We start from the raw sequence: 17,838 nt of genomic DNA on the forward strand, positions 1-17,838 counted from the left end.
TGATGTCTGCAAAGTAATAGAGTAGGGAGTCTTGTAAGGGTCAAGGCCCATTTTTCTGTATAGTCAGAAGAGAGCAGAGGTTGGCAAACTTTTTCTATGAAGGACAAGAGAGTAAATATTTTAGGCTTCGTAGGCCACCATAGTCTCTGGTATATTATTCTTTCTTTCTTTCCCTTTAAAAATGTAAAAACTGGCTGCAGTCTGGCTTTGGCCTGATGTTTGCTGATTCCTGAAGTAGAGTGTGTCTTTGGTTTCCTTTTACAGGATAAGTGCAGAAGTTCCATGCTTCCTGAAGAGAAGTATTTCTTTTGTGTGAGGTGTGAGGATGGATTCATGGACAGGGTCCAGTCACTTCTGGTGTTTTTCTACTGTGTCAAGCGAATGTTCCTGTACAGAGTGAGGATAGGGATTCCTATAGTTTCTATAGTGTTGTTTTTCCACTGAACCAAGCAGGGGTTTCTTTTCTTTCTTTTTTTAAAATTGATTTCGGAGACAGAGAAAGGGAGAGGGAGAGAGAGAGAGAAACATCAATGATGAGAGAGTCATTGATTAGCTGCTTCCTGCATGCCCCCCACTGGGGATCAAGCCCGCAACCCAGGCATGTGCCCTGACCAGGAATTGAACCAGGATCTCCTGGATCATAGGTCGATACTCAATCACTGAGCCACGCTGGCCAGGCCAAGCAGGGGTTTCTATACAGGACAAGACACTTATTTTTAGAGAGCTCCAGACTGGGGGTTCCCATAAAAGTTCAGAATGTGTCTTCTTAGACTGCATTATGACAGGTTCCTACAAAAAGATCAGGTGGTCCAGTTCAGGCCCAGTACAGGTTCAGAACTGTGTTCATATAGATGGTAAGATCAGATATTCATATCCAGATTCAGTCAAAAGGTTATTATTACTTGAGCTAAATTAGGCTAGCTGTTCTAACAAACAAACCCAGACTCTCAGGGACTTAACAAATAAATGTTTATTTCTTGCTCATACAAAATCCAATGTGAATATTTACTATTGGTTTATTCATGGACCCAGGCAACTTCCATTTTGTGGCTCTGCTCTCCTCTGAGTCCTTGGAGTTCTCACTATTTAGGTGGTAGACGGGGAAAGAGAGAGAGGATTCCATGAGAGGTTTTCATGGGCCAGACCTGGAAGTCATGTATGCCACTCTGCACATACCCAGAACTCTGTCACATGTCCACATCTAATTGTAAGGGAGGCTGGAAAAGTGAGTGAGCTTAGGAAGAAAGGAAACCAGTTTGAAAAGCCTATACCAGTGCCTGCTACAGGATTCTGTAGACTCCACAGAGTTATGCTGTTTAGTGTGGTAGCCACTAGCCACAGTCAGGACAGTGGTTCCTGCACAAGGTGAGGATAAGGCTTCCAGAACAAGACTTGGGCAAGGGCTGTCAGAGTCACATCAGGGCTTCCTATACAGGGTCTGAGTGTTTCCAGAGGCCAAGGTTAGGAATTCCTATAAAAGATCAGGTCAGAGATTCCTGTAAACTAGTCAGGTTAAGGATTTCTGTTGAAAGTGAGGTAAAGATTTTCTGTAGAATCCAGTTATAGGATACAGTACTGTTATAGGCAAGGCTTTCTGTAAGGGTCAGGGCCATGGAGCCAACATGGGGTGAGGACAGGAAACCCTGCATAGTGTCTGGGAAGGGGGTCCTGTGCCAAGTGAGGCTGTAGGTGCCTGTCTAAGATGAGGTCTGGGCTTAAAGTAGAGGGTCAGGACAGGCGCCCCACCACAGGTTCAGGAAAGGATTTTCCATGTAAGTTCAAGACTGGGGTTCACATTGAGAGTTGGATCACGGGTTCCTGTGGACTCTATAAGGTAGGGTGTGAAGTAGGAATTGTTGTGCAGAGTGACGTCAGGGGTCATTGTCAACAATGAACGCAAGGCTCCTGGACTCAATCAGGGTTTCTAAAGTTTGCAGATGGTGATTTCTGCAGACAGAGTCAGGTCAGTGGTTCAGAACTAGATTTTATTGCGGGCGAAGTGTTACCTGGACGGCAGGGCTCTAGTACAATGTGAGGACAGAGGTGTCCTGTCCAAGATCAAAACAGGATTCCTATAGAGAGATGAGGCTCATGAAGAGGGTGAGGATAGGCATTTCTATTAGGGGTGGTGCAGGTGCTTCCTTACAGTGTGGGTTCAGAGATTTCTAACCCGGGTAAGGCAGAGGCTCCTGTGCTGTGGTGGCAGGACAGGGTGCCTCCTGTACAAGGTGAGGACTGGTGTTCCTGTCCATGGTCAGGATGGGTTTTCTGTTGATAATTAGAGGAAGAGTTCCCTTAGAGTTCCAGAGCTAGGTTCCCGTACCATGCTAGGGCTGCCGTTTTTATAGGAGTTGAGGATCCAGGGTTCCTGAATAAGGTGAGTCCAGGCACACTTCCAGCACAGGTTCTGAAAGAGGATTCTGTTCAAGATGAGGACAGGGCTTCCTACAGGATGAGAGGGCTGGGGTTCTGTGGAGTGGCCAGGAAGTTCTGGCCAATCCCTGTAATGAGCATAGACTACTGTGATTTTGCAGTAGGCTGATGTGGTGACTAGCTGAAGGGATGCTGTTATGTTGAGAACAGCTGCTTACCCATACTATGTTCAGTATATGTGGTCCCATAATCCCCATCTCTGGGGCTTGAGGGAAAAAGCCATAAAGAGAAGCAGCTCCAAAGCTAATACAGATTTGAGCAAATTGAGGAGTGAGTGATTTAATACAGAGAGAGAAAAGCAGCCCAAATAAATGTGAGCAAGAATCATTTTGGTGGGGGTTGACCCCATCCAAAATCCACTGCTTAAAGTCAATGTGGTCAGGGCAAGTGACTCAGCAGTTCTGAGCCTCACCTTTTCATTAATGAGTATGAGTGTACTTTTTTTAGAGTGTTTTTTTCCCCCAGGTGTTCATGAACTAAGCAACTGAGGCCTTCCAGCTGTTGTTGACCACAGTGAGCCATCAGTAAATGGTGCTGCGTGCTGTTAGGAGCTTCTGGGTAGTGTGGAGGCTAAGCCATGAAGCCTGGCTAAGCCCCGTGCCACCACCTGTGTGGCCCCACTTAACCTGTCTGGCTTAGGGTATAGCCTTACTCAGTGCATGCTCCTATGTAAGGGTTTGTTCAATGGAAGAACAGATTCCACTTTAGGGGGAGCAATTCAGCCAGTGAGTAGGTGTGTTTGGGAGGGAGTTGGCACTGTGGAGAGCTCCCCACCTATAGGGTCTAAATATCCCCCCCCAGAAGCTATTTTGTCCTCCTAATCTCCCCCTCTCCTTCTCTACCATTTCCCACAGGGCTACAGGCTGAGCTGGGCTGAGAAAGATAAGAGATGAGTGACAGGAGGGCCAATGGACAATCCCACGGTCCCTGACTGGCCTTCTGACCTTCTTCCTGGCTGCCATGCCAGCCCCACTGTTTCCTCCTATTCCTGTCCTGAACATGTCTTCTGTTCCTTGAAAAGGGTCCCTAACTTACACTGACCGAAACTATATATATTGAGCTGCTCACAATATCAGCCACTCAGAGACAGTGTGACATGGCACGTGACATGTAATATGCTCACACACACAGACTTGCACAGAAGTACTGCCGCTACCAGACCCACAAGGATATCTTGACATGTAGTACCTCATGGTCACACTGTTATGTCTCCACACACCATCATACACAGTCCTTGTTCAACATTCCAAAAATGTTTATTGATTAAATTCTGTGCCCAGTACACATGCTGTCACACTGTCTCAAAACCACCCCGCGTGGTGCACAATCACACTAGCACAACCTCACACATTTCCTCACCCTATTACACACATACTTCCACATCCTCTCATATAGTCACTTGTGCCCTGTTTCTCGCAGTCACCTGGTATCACACACACCATCTCTTACAACCTCACCCCCATGGTCACCACCTCATAGGGCAATCAGCCAGACACACACTGTCTCTCCCCATGATGTGTGTATACACATGCCATATCATACAACCCGCTTGCTGTCACATGCAGTTTCACATGCACTGTTACAATTGCACATCCTAACCCACTATTGTGAAGGGTCACATGTGCCAGGTCACACATGTTGTCTCACACAGCCTCATACCATCAAAGAGTCACAGACATCATTACATACCCCACCTGCCACGACTCTTTATTCAGTCCCACACAGACTCACACCTCCAATTTCAGAACTTTGTTGGTTTTATTTTACAAAAGCTTTGAATGTCCAGACCAAGGAGTGTCTGGGGCCCAGATGATTGGGTTGTACAGACTGCTGGCTGCAAGAGGAGAGGGACCCTACCCCTGCTCTGAGGCCATGCTCTATGTCCTCATGAGCTGAGTGGTGCCACCACAGTGGTGGTGGTGGTGGGAGGCATGGGGCCTGTGGGGAAGGAGCCTGTGGGCGAACCCAACAGGGGCCCTGGGAAAGGCATGAGGTGGCTAACAGGCCCTGACAGCACGACAGGGCCCAGGCCTTGGTAGAGATGGGCAGTGCCAGGTGGGCCCAATGTCAAGCCTGAGGCCACTTCCCCACAATTCCCACCACCGCTGCCCCCGGCCACCACCATGAAGCCACCAGCTGGTCCTTCGGCTGTTCCTGTACCTCCCATACTCGACCCTCGTTTCTTTTTCCCTTTTCCAGATGCCTTGCGGTTTCTAGTCTGAATACCATCCTTCCGCATGGTCAGTGGTCGGTTCACCTGACAAAAGGGAGGCCATGAGTGTTTCCCAACTTCAGACCTTGCCTCTATGTCTCCACCAGGGATACCCTTTCCACCCCACTCCTTAAGAATAGGGAATTTGGCATGCCCCAGCTGTGGCACAGATATTGTCCTAAGGAATCATGAGCTTGCTATGCCCTAAGCTGGAGAAGGGGGAGAGCCTCTAGCCATAGGACTAACTGATGGCTGGAGGGGAGGAGGAAGGAGATGAGAAATGGAGGAGAGAGAAGGGATCGGGAGGGAAAAGAAAGGCAGGGAGGTGTAGATAAGAGAGGGATGAGGGGGAAGGAAGAGGGAGAGTAACAAGAAGAGAGGGAGGGAGTGAAGGAGAGAGGGAAAGGAGCTAGGAAGAATACAGGAGAGGAGAAGGAGAAGGAAAGGAGGGTTAATGGGATGGGGGAGGTGAGGGGGGAGGTTCTGAGAGGCAGGGCACACCTGATGTAGCTTGTAGTAGAGGCCACAGGCATTGCACACAGGGTCCCCACTGGCATTTCTGCGCCACAGTGTCGTGGTGGTTGTCTGGCAGTTGGTGCACTGGGTACCTGCCCGTTTGCTGACAATCTGGAAGAAGCAAGAATGTGAGGATCAGTGCACTGGGGGGTGGAGGATAAAAGAGGTGAGAGTCAGGTGAAGACAGGGCTTCCTGGACAGTGTGTGGACTGTGGGTTCTCTATGGGGCGAGGACATGGCCTTTCCATAGTGTGGGGGACTACATCAGTAGTTCTCAACTTTGGCTGACATTGGAATCACTTAGGGAGTTAAAAACAATCCTGATGCCCAGGCAGCACCCCAGAGCAATTAAAGAAACACATCTAGGGGAGGGTCCCAAGGTGATCCCAGTGTGTAGCCAAGTATGAAAACTGCTGTGCAGAGAGTGGAAAGGGTTCCTGCTTGCAGCCTGTGAGGGTAGGTTGAGGATAGGCATTCCTGTACAAAGCTGGGTTCCTGCATGGATGGGGAAGGGATGGGGAATGTGGGTGATGTAGAGCGTGTGGGTCATGCACGGGTTGAGAACAGCAGTCCCTGGGTAAGGGGAGGCAGGCCTTGGGTCTTACCAGGCGTTTCTTTGGCCGAATGAGGGGCCTGTTTTGCCCATTCATCTTGTGATAGAGGCCACAGGCATTGCACAGGTGGTGGCCTGTCCTGTCTCGCCGCCACAGCGGAGTGGCTGTTGCTCCGCAGTTCACACACTCCCTGGCCTCTGGTGAGGTGGGCAGAAGGGAAGAGGGAGCCAGGCTCAGCCTAATTTTGCCTTGGACCCTCCTCCCCAACCTCCCTGTCCCTTTTGGGGAACCTCACCACAGGTAGCCAGGGGCAGGGTTCCACGAAGCTTGGGAGAGGAATAGGCCGCTGGATTGAGGGGGCTTCCAGTGGGAGAAAAGAAGTTACTGGGAAAGTCAGGGCCCCCATATGCACTGCTGGGGACAGGGATTGACGAAGGCACTGCAGGCCCCAGTGTCAAGAGGTCTGGACTTAGTCGCTCTGTCTTTAAGGTCTCCAAGAAACTGCTGCTGCCTTTCCCATCTGGATCTTCTGGGGCCTGCGGAGGGGAGTCCTCGCGGGTGGGGCACACAGTTGAGGGAGGGTAGAGCCCAGTCTTGCCATAGGCCCAGCTGGCATATGGTGAGCCTCCTGGGATCCCCTCCATACAGTTGAGCAATGGGTACACCTGAAAGACTGTTGCAGGGATGGGTATGGGAAGGAAGAAAGAAAGAAGAGGACAGAACAGTCTGAAGTCATCCTGCTTTCAGGGTGCAATGGTGCCCAACAGCCCCAACATGGTGGCCAACTTCCCAACCTTTCCATAGGTTGCCAAAACAGCTGCTGGCCATTGGGTGACTCCTGGATCCTGAGCCCCACTGGTCACTCTGGCAACTGCAGTAACCTCCAGCCATTTCCAAATGGGCTTTGAGGATAACTGTTGTGATTTGGAACCCCATGGATCACTCAACAACTAGAGCCGCCACCACCACCTACTTACAACATTGCTTCCCAGTGTGGTAGGTTGAGAAGCATGGATATGCCCAGGTCTGGATGTAACTAGGGGAAGTGGTCAACAGAGCCATGTGAAAGCTTCCGGCCATTTTCAAGATGACCTCCTTGTGGGGTTCTGCGCTAGATAAGAGTTTCCATGGCAACCCAACAGCATGGAACCAGTACCAGGAAATCCACCCAAAGGAGTTACCTGGGGAGTGTCTGTAGGCCTCAGCATCCCTGTAGTAGGCCAGGGCAGCAGCTGCAGCTGAGGCGGTGCTCGGTGCAGTGGAGGAAGCTGCTGCATCCAAGCCCTCAGGCCCAGAGGGGAAGAAGACCCCCGACTCTGGCAGTGAGGACACCAGAGCAGGGTCCACAAACTGGGGCAGTGGCTCAGAGGTCCCTAGGGCCCCCAGGCCAGGGAACTCCATGGGGCCTCTGAGGTTTGACCTGTGAGGGCAGGAAGGGTCCTCAGACACAGAAATCCTCCCGCTCCCCTACCTACCCCCTCTTCCCTTCTTTCCCTCTCCTCCCACTCCATCTCCTCAATCTTTATATCCCTCCTTTCTATCTTCCTAGGCCCCTTCTTCTCCCCCTCCTCCCTTTCTTCCCTTCCCACTCCTCCCTCATTTCTCCCTAGTCTTTCACTCTATCTTTTCACTCCTCATCTTTCTCTCCTTTCCCATTATCCTCCCCTTTTTGCCCCATTTGTTTTTCCTCTACTCCCTCCCTCTTCCTCTCCCTCCTACACCCCCTTCTCTTCCTTCCCCTTCTCTTCCTCCCTCCTTTTCCTTCTCGTCTTCTTCCTCCACCCTTTCTTCTCTTTCCTCCCCCTCCTCCCTCCCTCCCATCTCTTCTTTTCTCTCCTCACTTAACTTCCCTTCTTTCTCCTCTCCACTTCCTCCTCTTCCTTCTCTTTCTACTCCTTCTTCCTCCTCTCCCTCCTCCTCTTCTTCCCCTCCTCCTCTTCCTCACCCCCTCATCCTCTCTCCCTGGTCCCCCTTCTCTTATCTTCCTGCCTCTTCCTTCTTCTCTCCCCTCATCCCCCCTCAGCCACCTTCTCTCCCTCTTCTCCTTTTGTGCATCTCCTCCACTTCTCTTCCCTCCTCTTCTCTTTTCTCTTCCCCTGTGTCCCTTCCCCTTTCCTCCTCTCTCCTCCCCTCCTTTTTCTTTATCTTTCTCTCTTTTTTTTTTTGCTCAGCTCTTTCTCCCTCACCTCATTTTTTCCTCGTCCTCCTCCTCCACTTCCTCTTCTCCCCTTGTCCCCATCTTCCCTCCCCTCCCCCTTCTAGAAGAGTCTGGATGGGGTGGGCTGGGGTGAAGAATTAGAGTCCCATAAACCCCTTGGTCACCCTCTGGGACCTGGGGGTTCACCCTCCTGTGCTCCCCAAGTTCATCCCTATCTTCTGCATCTTGCCTTCTGACTTTCTCAGAAACCCCAAGGCTTCCGGCTTAACTCCCCCTCCCCCACCTCAGTTGGGTCTGCAGACAGAGTTCCTCCCTGCTCCATGGGGGGGTCAGTACCCTCCATTGCTTATCTCTGCCATCCCCGCCCAACTTTTGAAATCACCCCAAGGCCACTGGCTTCCTCTGAGAAGGGGGACAGGTGGGAGGTGTTCCCTTTACCCATACCCACTCCCCTGGGGAGGCTGGCCATAGTTCTGCTTTCTGGTTCCTTCAGTCTCCACCATCCCCAGGCCTCAGTTTCCCCATTTTCCAGATAGGAGGTGGTGACAGAGCCAAGCCAAAACCCGTAAGATGGCACCTTGTTCTATGCCCCTTTGCCACTATACTTCTCTGTGTGTATCTCTGTCTCCCTGGGTCTTTTTCTCTGACACTCTGTTTCTTCTCAAGTCTGGCTCTGCATTTCTTTCCACTTTTCTACCATGATATATATTGCTCTCTCTCTGTACTTTTATAAATGTTGAATGTTTTTCCCTCCCTTTCTTTGTCTTTTCATGTCTCTATCTCTATGATTGTTTCTCTCCATCTTTATCTCTCTGTCTTTTTAAAAAATATGTTTCTAGCCCAACCGGGCGTGGCTCAGTGGTTGAGCATCGACCTAGGATCCAGGCGATCGGGGTTTGATTCCCGGTCAGGGCACATGCCCGGGTTGCGGGCTCAATCAATGACTCTCTCATCGTTGATGTTTCTATCTCTCTCTCTCCCTCTCCCTCTCCTTTCCTCTCTCTGAAATCAATAAAGATATATTTAAATATATATATATGTTTCTATTTTATTGGAGAGGGGGGAGAGAGAGAGAGAGAGAGAGAGAGAGAGGGAAACATGAACTGGGAATCAAACCTGTGACCCCTCGGTGCATGGGTCAACCAACTGAGCCACAACGGCCAGGGCGATCTCTCTGTCTTTTTTATCTCTTTTTGTTTCTCCTTCTCTTACTTCTTTTTATATCTTTTCTGTTTCTCTTTTCTCTCCCTCTTCATCATATCTACATCTCTCCCACTCTGTCTCTTTCTGCTTGTTTGTCTCTCCTTGCCCCCCCCCCCGGGCCTTCTGGCCTTATTTCTATGTCCCTGACCACATCCCACTGCACACAGTCCCAGATGAAGATCCAGGAAACCTACCCCTGACCTTGACTTGCCTTGTGAACCTGAAGACCTCAGTTTCCCTGTCTGTAGGATGGAGTGATGGAGATAGAATGGAAGGCCCCTTTCAAACCCCTGCCTATGTGATCCATTGTGTAGACAGGCTAAGGGTTGGGCCCGAGGTTGGGGTTTATGCTGGGAAAGAGATGGCCCTGTGGATGTGCCCACAACCAACCTAGGCCCCAGGGTCTGAAGGTGTCTTTCCTCCTCATCTCAGCTTCCATCTCTTTCCTCTCTGTCTTTCCATGATTCAATTTGTGAGCCAGCCCCCCCCCCTTCTTGTCTCATTCTCTGTTTGTGTTCCTGGGTCTCCTGTTCTCTTGCTGTCTCTCTGTTTCTCTTATTCTTTCTGAGTCTCTCTCTGTTTCTCCTTTCTTTCTCTGCATGTCTCTGTCTCTTGCTCTTTTTTCTCGATTTCTTTTTCTCCACATCTCTCTCTTTTTTCTCCTCCCTTCTCTCTCTGTCTCCCTGTGTCTCTTGCTTTTTGTCTCTATCCCCACTTTTCCTTTATTCCCTCATTCTCATCTCACCCCCCATAATCTCCCTCCAGCCCCCCATTCCCCCTGCACCTGACACTTTGGCGGGTCCAGGGCTGACCACCCCTCTCATGGCAGGGGCCCAGCTCCCCCCCCCCCCCCGCCCAGTTATCACTCTCCAGACAGAGATAAAGTTTATCTCGAGGCTGGGGGATATGAAAGCTCCTTATCAGCTGCCCCACTAGAGTAAGTGCTGCCCCAACGGGCAGCAGGCAGCAGGCCGGCACCCTCAACTCTCCCTCGGCCCAGCCCCTCGCCCAGCCCCTCACCCCAGGTAACGTCCCTATTCCAGCCCTCAAGGGAGGGTCCCTCAGGACTAAAGGGAGCAGAGATGGGGTCTAAAGGCAGATGGCATGTTGGGAGGGTTTGAGGGTCAGGTAGGGGTTGAGGAGTCAGAGAGGTTTGGGGTATAGCTATGAGGTTTTAGAAAGCAGATACGGGGTTTGAGGAGCAGAGACAACTTTGAAAGGTCACATTTTGGGATCAGAAATAGGTTGGGAAAGCAGAGACAAGGTTGAAGATCAGGGGTGAAGTTTGAGAGTCAGAGATAAAATTGAGAAGTTAGAGATGTAGTTTGGGGGTCAGAAATGGATTCTGAGGGTCATAGAAAAGTTTGAGGATCCAAGGGTTTTACTGGATCAAGGATGAAGTTTAGGGGTCAAAGATGGGTTTGGACAGGCAGAAATGTGTCTGATGATTAGAAATGGGTTATGGGAGCACAGGAGTTTCAGAACTGAGAAAGAATTGTAGTAGAGAAAGATTTGGGGCCAGAGAGATCTGACGGCCAGACATTTTGGGACTGAGATGGGATTTAGGGAAGGCAGACACAAGAATTCATGTGACAGTACAGATTTGGAGGAGTAGGTTTGGTATTTGGGGTGGCAAAGACATTTTGATGAGCAGGCAAGTGGTTGGGGGAGAGAAATGGTTTTGGGGAATCAGAGAGACGTCACATGGAACAAATATAAGGAGGTTTGAGAGGCAGAAATGGGAGTAAGAAGATGGAGTTAGGATTTGGCAGACCAGAGATAGGTATGGGGGCCAAAGGGAGAAATTAGGGCAGAGGCAAGGATGTTGTAGAACAGACAGGGCTTGGGGAGCAGAAATAGTTGGAGCAGGGGAATGAGTTTTAGGGGAGAATCTGGAGACAGAGACAAGTTCGGGTGAGTGAGAATCAGATTTGGGACAGAAGTAGGATTTGGGGGATAAAGGCATGTTTTAGGGGGCAGAGATGGGGTACATGGAGTGTTAAGGGATCAGGGGAACATAGATATTTTGGAAGGTATAGATGGGAGGGCAGAGAGGGGGGTAGGGTTGGAAGTTGGAAAGACAGAGGTGGTCTGGAGGAGCTATCAAGGGATTTAGGGGTGGTAGACACTTTTGGGGGCAGCGGTAGGCTGGGGAACCTGAAGCAGGCTGGGGGAGTAGCCTTGAGGTAAGAGGCAGCAGGCCCGGAGTTTGCCTTGCTGGGGACTCCTGGGGGTGGGGGGAGGCTGAGACTGACCTGGGCTGGTTGGTGCAGAGGATTCGGCTGCTTTGGGGATGTGGCGAGCTCAGTGTGATCCCAGGGGGTGTCCTGGCTGGCCTTGGCCTTTGAGGCTCCCTTCCTCCTTCCCTCCCTCCCTCCCCTCTCCCTCCTCCCTCCTCCCCAGGGAGTGGCTGGTGCACCAGTGGGTGGGGCAGACCAGGAGAGGGGGCGGGCCCCCTGCTGGTGGGGTACCTCTTGGGCAGTGGGGGCCTTCTTCTATCCCACCTGCCCACCCCATGGATTCTTGGACTCTGCTTGACTTGGGCTCCCATGGACTTCAGTGTCCAACCGAACAATATGGGCTGAAACCAAGATAAAATGAAAATAGCAGATATGATTTCAAGACTCTGCTGGGCTTTTCAGTGAGTGTAAAGCCTCTACTGTGTGCTGGGCCAGGTGAGCTGGACACTTATGTATGTGAGTCTTCCTTGCCATAGGGAAAGGAGGAGTGTTACTGTACCCATTTTGCAGGCTAGAAGAATGAGATTCAGAAGAGTTCCATGGGACTTAAGCCAGAGCCCCTGGGACATCTTGAAGACCCAGGCCCAGCCTGGGGGCTAGGCCAGGGCTGGTGGGAGGCAGGGGCACACTCGCTCAGCACCCCACTGGGGCTTACGCCAGCTCTGGCCTGTCTTGGGGCAGCAGATAAGTCTTATCAGATGGAGGCCACGGTGGCTGTTGGCTCCGCGGTAACAGGCTGTCTTGGGATGGGGGGCGGGGCTGGGGGGCACCCAGGGACAGCGACCTCAACTTCTTGCCCTCCATGCTGCTCTGCCGGCGGGAAACAGGCAAGACCAGGGGTTGGTTCCTCTGTAGATCCTTGAGGAGTGGGATAGGGTGGGAGAAGGGACAGAGAATTGAAGGGACAGAGAAGAGTGAGGCAGAGAAAGAGAGAGAAAGAGAGAGAGAGAAAGAGATGGAAATTGGGAGACACACAGATAAACACAGAGAGAAACAGAGCACAGAAAGAAAGTAGAGACCGAGAGAGGCAGAGAGATGCACAGAGAGAGCCAGAGACAGTTAAAGACTAATGGATAGGCAGAGAACGAGAGACAGAGATGGACAGAAGGGAAAGATAAAGCCTGAAAATGACAGAGGCCAAAGACACAGGTGGAGAAACAGAAGGGAAACAAAGCCGATGCTATAGAGAGGGACAGAGACAGGGAGTCTGAGAGGAAGTCCATGAGACCCCACATGGCAGCCTGGGTACACCCTGGGCAGGTGGTGCTGGGATTGGTGGAAGAGGGGAATGTAGATTGATGTGGACCCATGTGGCCTATGGCTCTGCCCTCAACCTGCTGAGAGGGACCCTCAGAGAGTCCCTTGGCCTCTGCACCTCAGTCCCCATCTTCTTGCCCTGTCCTACTTCCCCCGAACAGTAACAACAGTGACAACAACCAGTGTCTCATGCTGTCATAGACCCATGTCTGGCTTGTTCTGAGCACTTTCTCCGTATGGAATCATTGGACACATGCGCACAATGTACAAATAGGTGTCCAATTTGGGTCCCCATAAGGAAGGGGATAAGACTACCCAGTCATGGCCACAGAACTCTATGGGACAGGGAGCTCTCCTGACCACCCATTCTACAGATGGGGAGACTGAGACCCACTGAGGGCAGAGGGCAAGGATGGAGCCCTGGGTCAGTGGGGTCTGCTTACCCATGGGCCGACGCCAGAGGGAGTTTCCCATTCTCATCTTGTCTCTCTGGCCTTGGTGTCCTCATATGCAAAATGGGAGTTTTGAGAAGGTAAGAGAGCAAGGCCACAACTTCAAATTGATTAAGCTACTGTTATGTCCCATGCTCATGCTGAACCCTCATTGGTAAGAAAGAAGAAAAAGACCCAATGACCTAAGTGAAGATGGTTTCAGAACATCCACTCTGGAGCCAGCCCACCCTCATGGCCGTGGGCAAGTTGCTATCTGCTCTGACCTCAGTTCCTCATCTGTAAATATGGGGTAATAGTAGTGGCTACTCCATTGAGCGATGGAGCCACTAAACGAGATTTAATCCATTAAATGATTGTAACTCGCTTGAATTTGAAATCTCAATAACTCTTAAGTATTCTTATTTATTTATTGAGTACCCACTGTATGTGAGGGATAGTACTTGGACCTTTTTCACGAGAACTACTACTAATTCTGATGCTAATAATATGCTGACACCAATACCAATTCTAATTTCTAATACTAATATTAATTCTAATATTGATAACACTAATACAAATTTTAATAACGATAGTAATATTAATGCTAATTCCAATCTAACAGTAACGTTATTGTTGATACTAATACTATTTCTAAAACTAATCATTATTCATCCTAATTCTATCAACAACAATAATGATAATAATACAATTTGGATACTTTTCTTAGCACTAATATAATAATAATAACACAGCAATAATGTTTGCCAAGCCACCCCAGGCACTGTGCTCTCCATGCATAATTTTATCCCATTCTCACCAGGTCCTTGTGGTGTAAATGCATATAATTGCCCCCCGTCTTCCAGACTAGGAGTAGGCACAGAGAAATGAAGATGTTCGCCCAGGGCCCTGGGTTCTTGTCTCAGCTCTAAACTGATTTGCTGCCTTATTCCTGGGCCAGCCACCGTCTAAACCCAGTTCCTTCACCTGGAAAATGGGTGAAATCATAGAGCCCACATCAAATGTTGTTGAGATGCCATTCAATACAGGGCCCCCCTGGCACACCATAAATGGTGAGCTCTGTAAAGGTACCTCTCCTCAATGTTAGTATTATTAAAAACAGCAGTTGCAGTGTAGGGGGAGAGGTAGGGAAATCTGTCCTGGGGAAGGGCAGGCTGGAGGCATGTCTCACACAAGGGTTTGGCCGCTAGACTATTAACTGGAGGGAGAAAGAGCTCAGGAAGGGAAGGGAAGGGTGGGGAGTGGGGGCCTCAGAGTCCTGCGTCCATCAAGAGCCAGAAACCCTAAGGCTCTGAGGCCAGGCTTTACCCTATTCCCTCCCCCATCCCGGTGGAGGGGGCACAAGCCCAGAAGTCTGTGGCTACAGTTCAGACAGCAGGGAGGCAGCTGGGAGTGGGCAGATAAGGGAATCAGTGGGGCCAGGCCAGGCTTTGGGGGAGACCCACGAGTGCAGGAGGTGGGGGTGAGGGTGGGGGTGGAGTGTCCCAGCCAAGCATCCTCTTTGTCAGACCTCCACTTGAGACTCAGCTCCAACGACCTCTCTTCCCTGACGTCTTCCTTGACTGGTTCCCTCTCTCCTGGCATCTTCCAGGATTCGAGAGCTTGGTGCCAGCCCATGGCATTTGGACTATTTATGCTCTTCCAGATTGTGGAGTCCACCAGGATGGGGACAGAACTCCGCCTTGTTAGTTTAATTCAGATACTTTTTTAAAAGAAATATTACAGATACAGTTGAAGTCCTTGCACCAATTCCATCTCCCTTTCTCCTTCCACTGCCTTGAGTTTGGTATTTATCTTCCTCACGACTATTTTTATTCCATTAGTACATATGTATAAACAACATAGGATACTGGGGCTGGAGGGCTTGTTTTTTAACTTCATATAAATGGAATCATACAGTATGCGCTTCTTTTGCTCATCATAATGGCTGTGACATTCATCCAGATTCTTGTGTGTATCAATATTTCATTCTTTTTTTTGTTAAGATGTAATTACATATCATAAAATTCACCCTTTTATTTTTTTATGTTTTTGTTAATCCTCACCCAAGGATATTTTTTTCATTGACTTTTAGAGTGGGAGAGAGGGAGAGGGAGAGAGGGGGGGGAGAGAGAGAAACATCCATGCCTTGCCTCTGATCCATTGCCTCCAGCACACATCCTTGACCAGGGCCAGGAATGGAAACTGCAACCCAGGTATGTACCCTTAACAGGAAATCAAATCCTAGACCCTTCGGTGAGCGAAGCCATGCTCTAACCACTTAGCCACTGGCCAGGGCTAAAATTCACCCTTTTAAAGTATACATTTCAGTGATTAATCTGTTCACACTGTTGTGCAATGATCAACACTAATTCTAGATCATTTTCATCCCCCCAAAAGAAGCCCTGTACCCATTAGCAGTTATTTCCCATTCCATTTCTGCTTCCCCCAAGTCCCTGGCAACCACTAATCTAATTTCTGTTCATGGATTTGCCTGTTCTGGACATGTCATATAAATAGAATCATACAATATGAGGAATAGAATTGCAGGGCGTTATGGCAATTCTGTTTAACTTTTTGAGGAACTACAAAAGTTTTCTATACAGCAGCTGTAGGAGGGATCCAATTTATCCACATCCTTTCTAACACTTGATATTGTCCTGCTTTTTGATTCTAGCTGTCTTGGCAGGTGTGATGTCATATCTCCCTGTGGTTTAGATTTGCATTTTCCTCATTACCTATGATGTTAATCACTTTTTTCATGTGCTTATTGGCCATTTGCACATCTTCTTTAGAGAAATGTCTATTCAAATTCTTTGTCCATTTTTAATTAGGTTATTTGTCTTTTTATTGTTAAGTTGTAAGAGTTCTTTATATATTCTGGATGCTAGACTCTTATAGATATGTGATCTTTGCAAATATTTTCTCCTATTTGTGGATTGTCTTTTCATTTTCTTGAGAGTGACTTTTGGCCTGGCCAATGTGGCTCAGTTTGTTGAGCAATGTCCTGTGCACCAAAAGGTTGCTGGTTCGATTCCTGGTCAGAGCATATGCCTAGGTTGCAGGCTTGATCCTCAGTAGGGGACGTGCAGGAGGCAGCCAATGAATGTTTCTATCTTTCCCTTTCCCTTCCTCTCTCTCTAAAAAAAAATCAATAAAAACATATTTTAAAAAAAGAGAGTGAACTTTGAAGCACAAAGGCTTTTAGTTTTGAGGAATTCCAATTTATCTGTTTTTTTCTTTGATTGCTTATGCTTTAGGTGTCATATCTAAGAAACTATTGCCTAATGCAAGGTCATGAAGATTTATGCCTAGGTTTTCTTCTAAACGTTTTATAGTTTTAGTTTTTACATTTAGGTCTTTGATTCATTTTGAGTTAATTTTTGTTTCTGGTGTGAAGTAGGGGTCCAATTTCATTCTTTTGCATGTGGATATCCAGCTGTCCCAGCACCATTTGTTGAAGAGACTATTCTTTCTCCATTGACTTTTCTTGACACACTTGTCAAAAATTAATTGCCCATAATGTACTATTTCTGAGCTCTTGATTCTATAGACATTCTGTATGTCTATTTTTATGCCAGTACCACATACACTTGATTACTGTAGCTATGTAGTTTTTTAATTGGGAAATGTGAGCCCTTAAATTGTATGTTTATTTTTCAAGATTGTTGTAACCATTCTGGGTGCCTAGCATTTCCACATGAATTTTAGGATCAGTTTGTCAATTTCTGCAAAGAAGCAAGATGGGATTCTGATAGGGATTGCATGAAATCTGTAGATCAGTTTGGGGAGTATTGCCATCTTATGGGAGTCTTTCCATTTATTTAGGTTTCCTTTAATTTCTTTCAGCAATGTTTTACAGTTTTCATTGTATAAGTCTTTTTTAAAATCTTTATTGTTGAAAGTATTACAGGTATCCCATCCCCCCCCCCAGTTGACCCCCTCCACCTCGTTCCCACCCCTCCCCAGGTCTTCACCCCGTTATTGTCTGTGTCCATGGGCTATGCATATATGCATATAACTTCTTTGGTTAATCTCTTCCCACCCTCCACCCCCTTCCCTCTGAAATATGATCGTCTATTGCATGCGTCAATGTCTCTGGCTCTATTTGGTTTGTCAGATTCTTTTGTTCATTAGCTTCTTCTTAAACAAGACCCTTCAACATTTCATGTAGTACTGTCATTGTATAAGTCTTGCCCATCTTTTGTTAAATTTATTACAAATCAGTTTATTGTTTTTGATGTTATTATAAATGGAACTGTTTTCTTAATTTCATTTTTGGATTGTTCACTGCTAGTGTATAGAAATATGATTAAGTTTTGTGTGATCGTATATCCTGTAACCTTGCCGAGCTTATATGTTTGTATGCATATATATATAATGGTTTTGTTGTGGGTTCCTTAAGATTTTCTGTGTATAAAAATCATGTCATCTGCCCTGGCTGGTGTGGCTTAGTTGGTTGGGCGTCATCCCCTGCACTGAAAGGTTGCCAGTTTGATTCTCAGTCAGGATACATGCCTGGGTTGCAGGCGCAATCCCTGGTAGGAGAGAGGATGTGCAGGAGGCATCCGATAGACGTTTTGCTCTCACATCGATATTTCTCTCTCCCTCTCCCTTCCCCTCTCTCTCTAAAAAAAGTCAATTAAATAATGTCATCTGCAAATAGAGATAGTTTTACTTCTTTTTTCCAATATGAATGACTTTTATTTCTTTTTCTTACCTAATTGCCTTGACTAGAACCTCCAGTACAATGTTGAATAGAAGTGGTGAGAGGAGACATCCTTGACTTGTTCCTGATCTTTGGGAGAAAGTTTTCTGTCTTTCACCATTAAGTATG

The 17,838-nt window shown here is 48.3% G+C and overlaps 1 protein-coding gene across 1 annotated transcript; it reads right to left on the reverse strand.

Moving 5' to 3' along the window:
* Positions 1 to 4,176: 4,176 nt before the first annotated feature.
* On the reverse strand, positions 4,177 to 11,411 carry GATA1 (GATA binding protein 1). Its single transcript, XM_081125644.1, has 6 exons — positions 11,332 to 11,411; positions 6,897 to 7,135; positions 6,011 to 6,388; positions 5,767 to 5,912; positions 5,147 to 5,272; positions 4,177 to 4,690 (listed from the first exon to the last, which is right to left on the reverse strand). Exons 2-6 carry the CDS (start codon positions 7,114 to 7,116, stop codon positions 4,319 to 4,321), a joined length of 1,242 nt encoding a protein of 413 aa, XP_080981770.1. The 5' UTR covers positions 7,117 to 7,135; positions 11,332 to 11,411; the 3' UTR covers positions 4,177 to 4,318.
* Between the last annotated feature and the right edge of the window lie 6,427 nt (positions 11,412 to 17,838).

Source organism: Miniopterus schreibersii (assembly GCF_964146895.1).
Source record: "Miniopterus schreibersii genome assembly, chromosome: X".
Classification (NCBI taxonomy): domain Eukaryota; kingdom Metazoa; phylum Chordata; class Mammalia; order Chiroptera; family Miniopteridae; genus Miniopterus; species Miniopterus schreibersii.

Coding starts and splice junctions, on each gene's coding strand:
- GATA1 (XM_081125644.1), bottom strand. CDS start 7,116: ATGGAGTTCCCTGGCCTGGGGGCCCTAGGGACCTCTGAGCCACTGCCC. Junction 5,913..6,010: donor CCTGCCCCTGGCTACCTGTG/GTGAGGTTCCCC, acceptor CCACCTCACCAG/AGGCCAGGGAGTGTGTGAAC. Junction 4,691..5,146: donor TCTACTACAAGCTACATCAG/GTGTGCCCTGCC, acceptor CCCTTTTGTCAG/GTGAACCGACCACTGACCAT.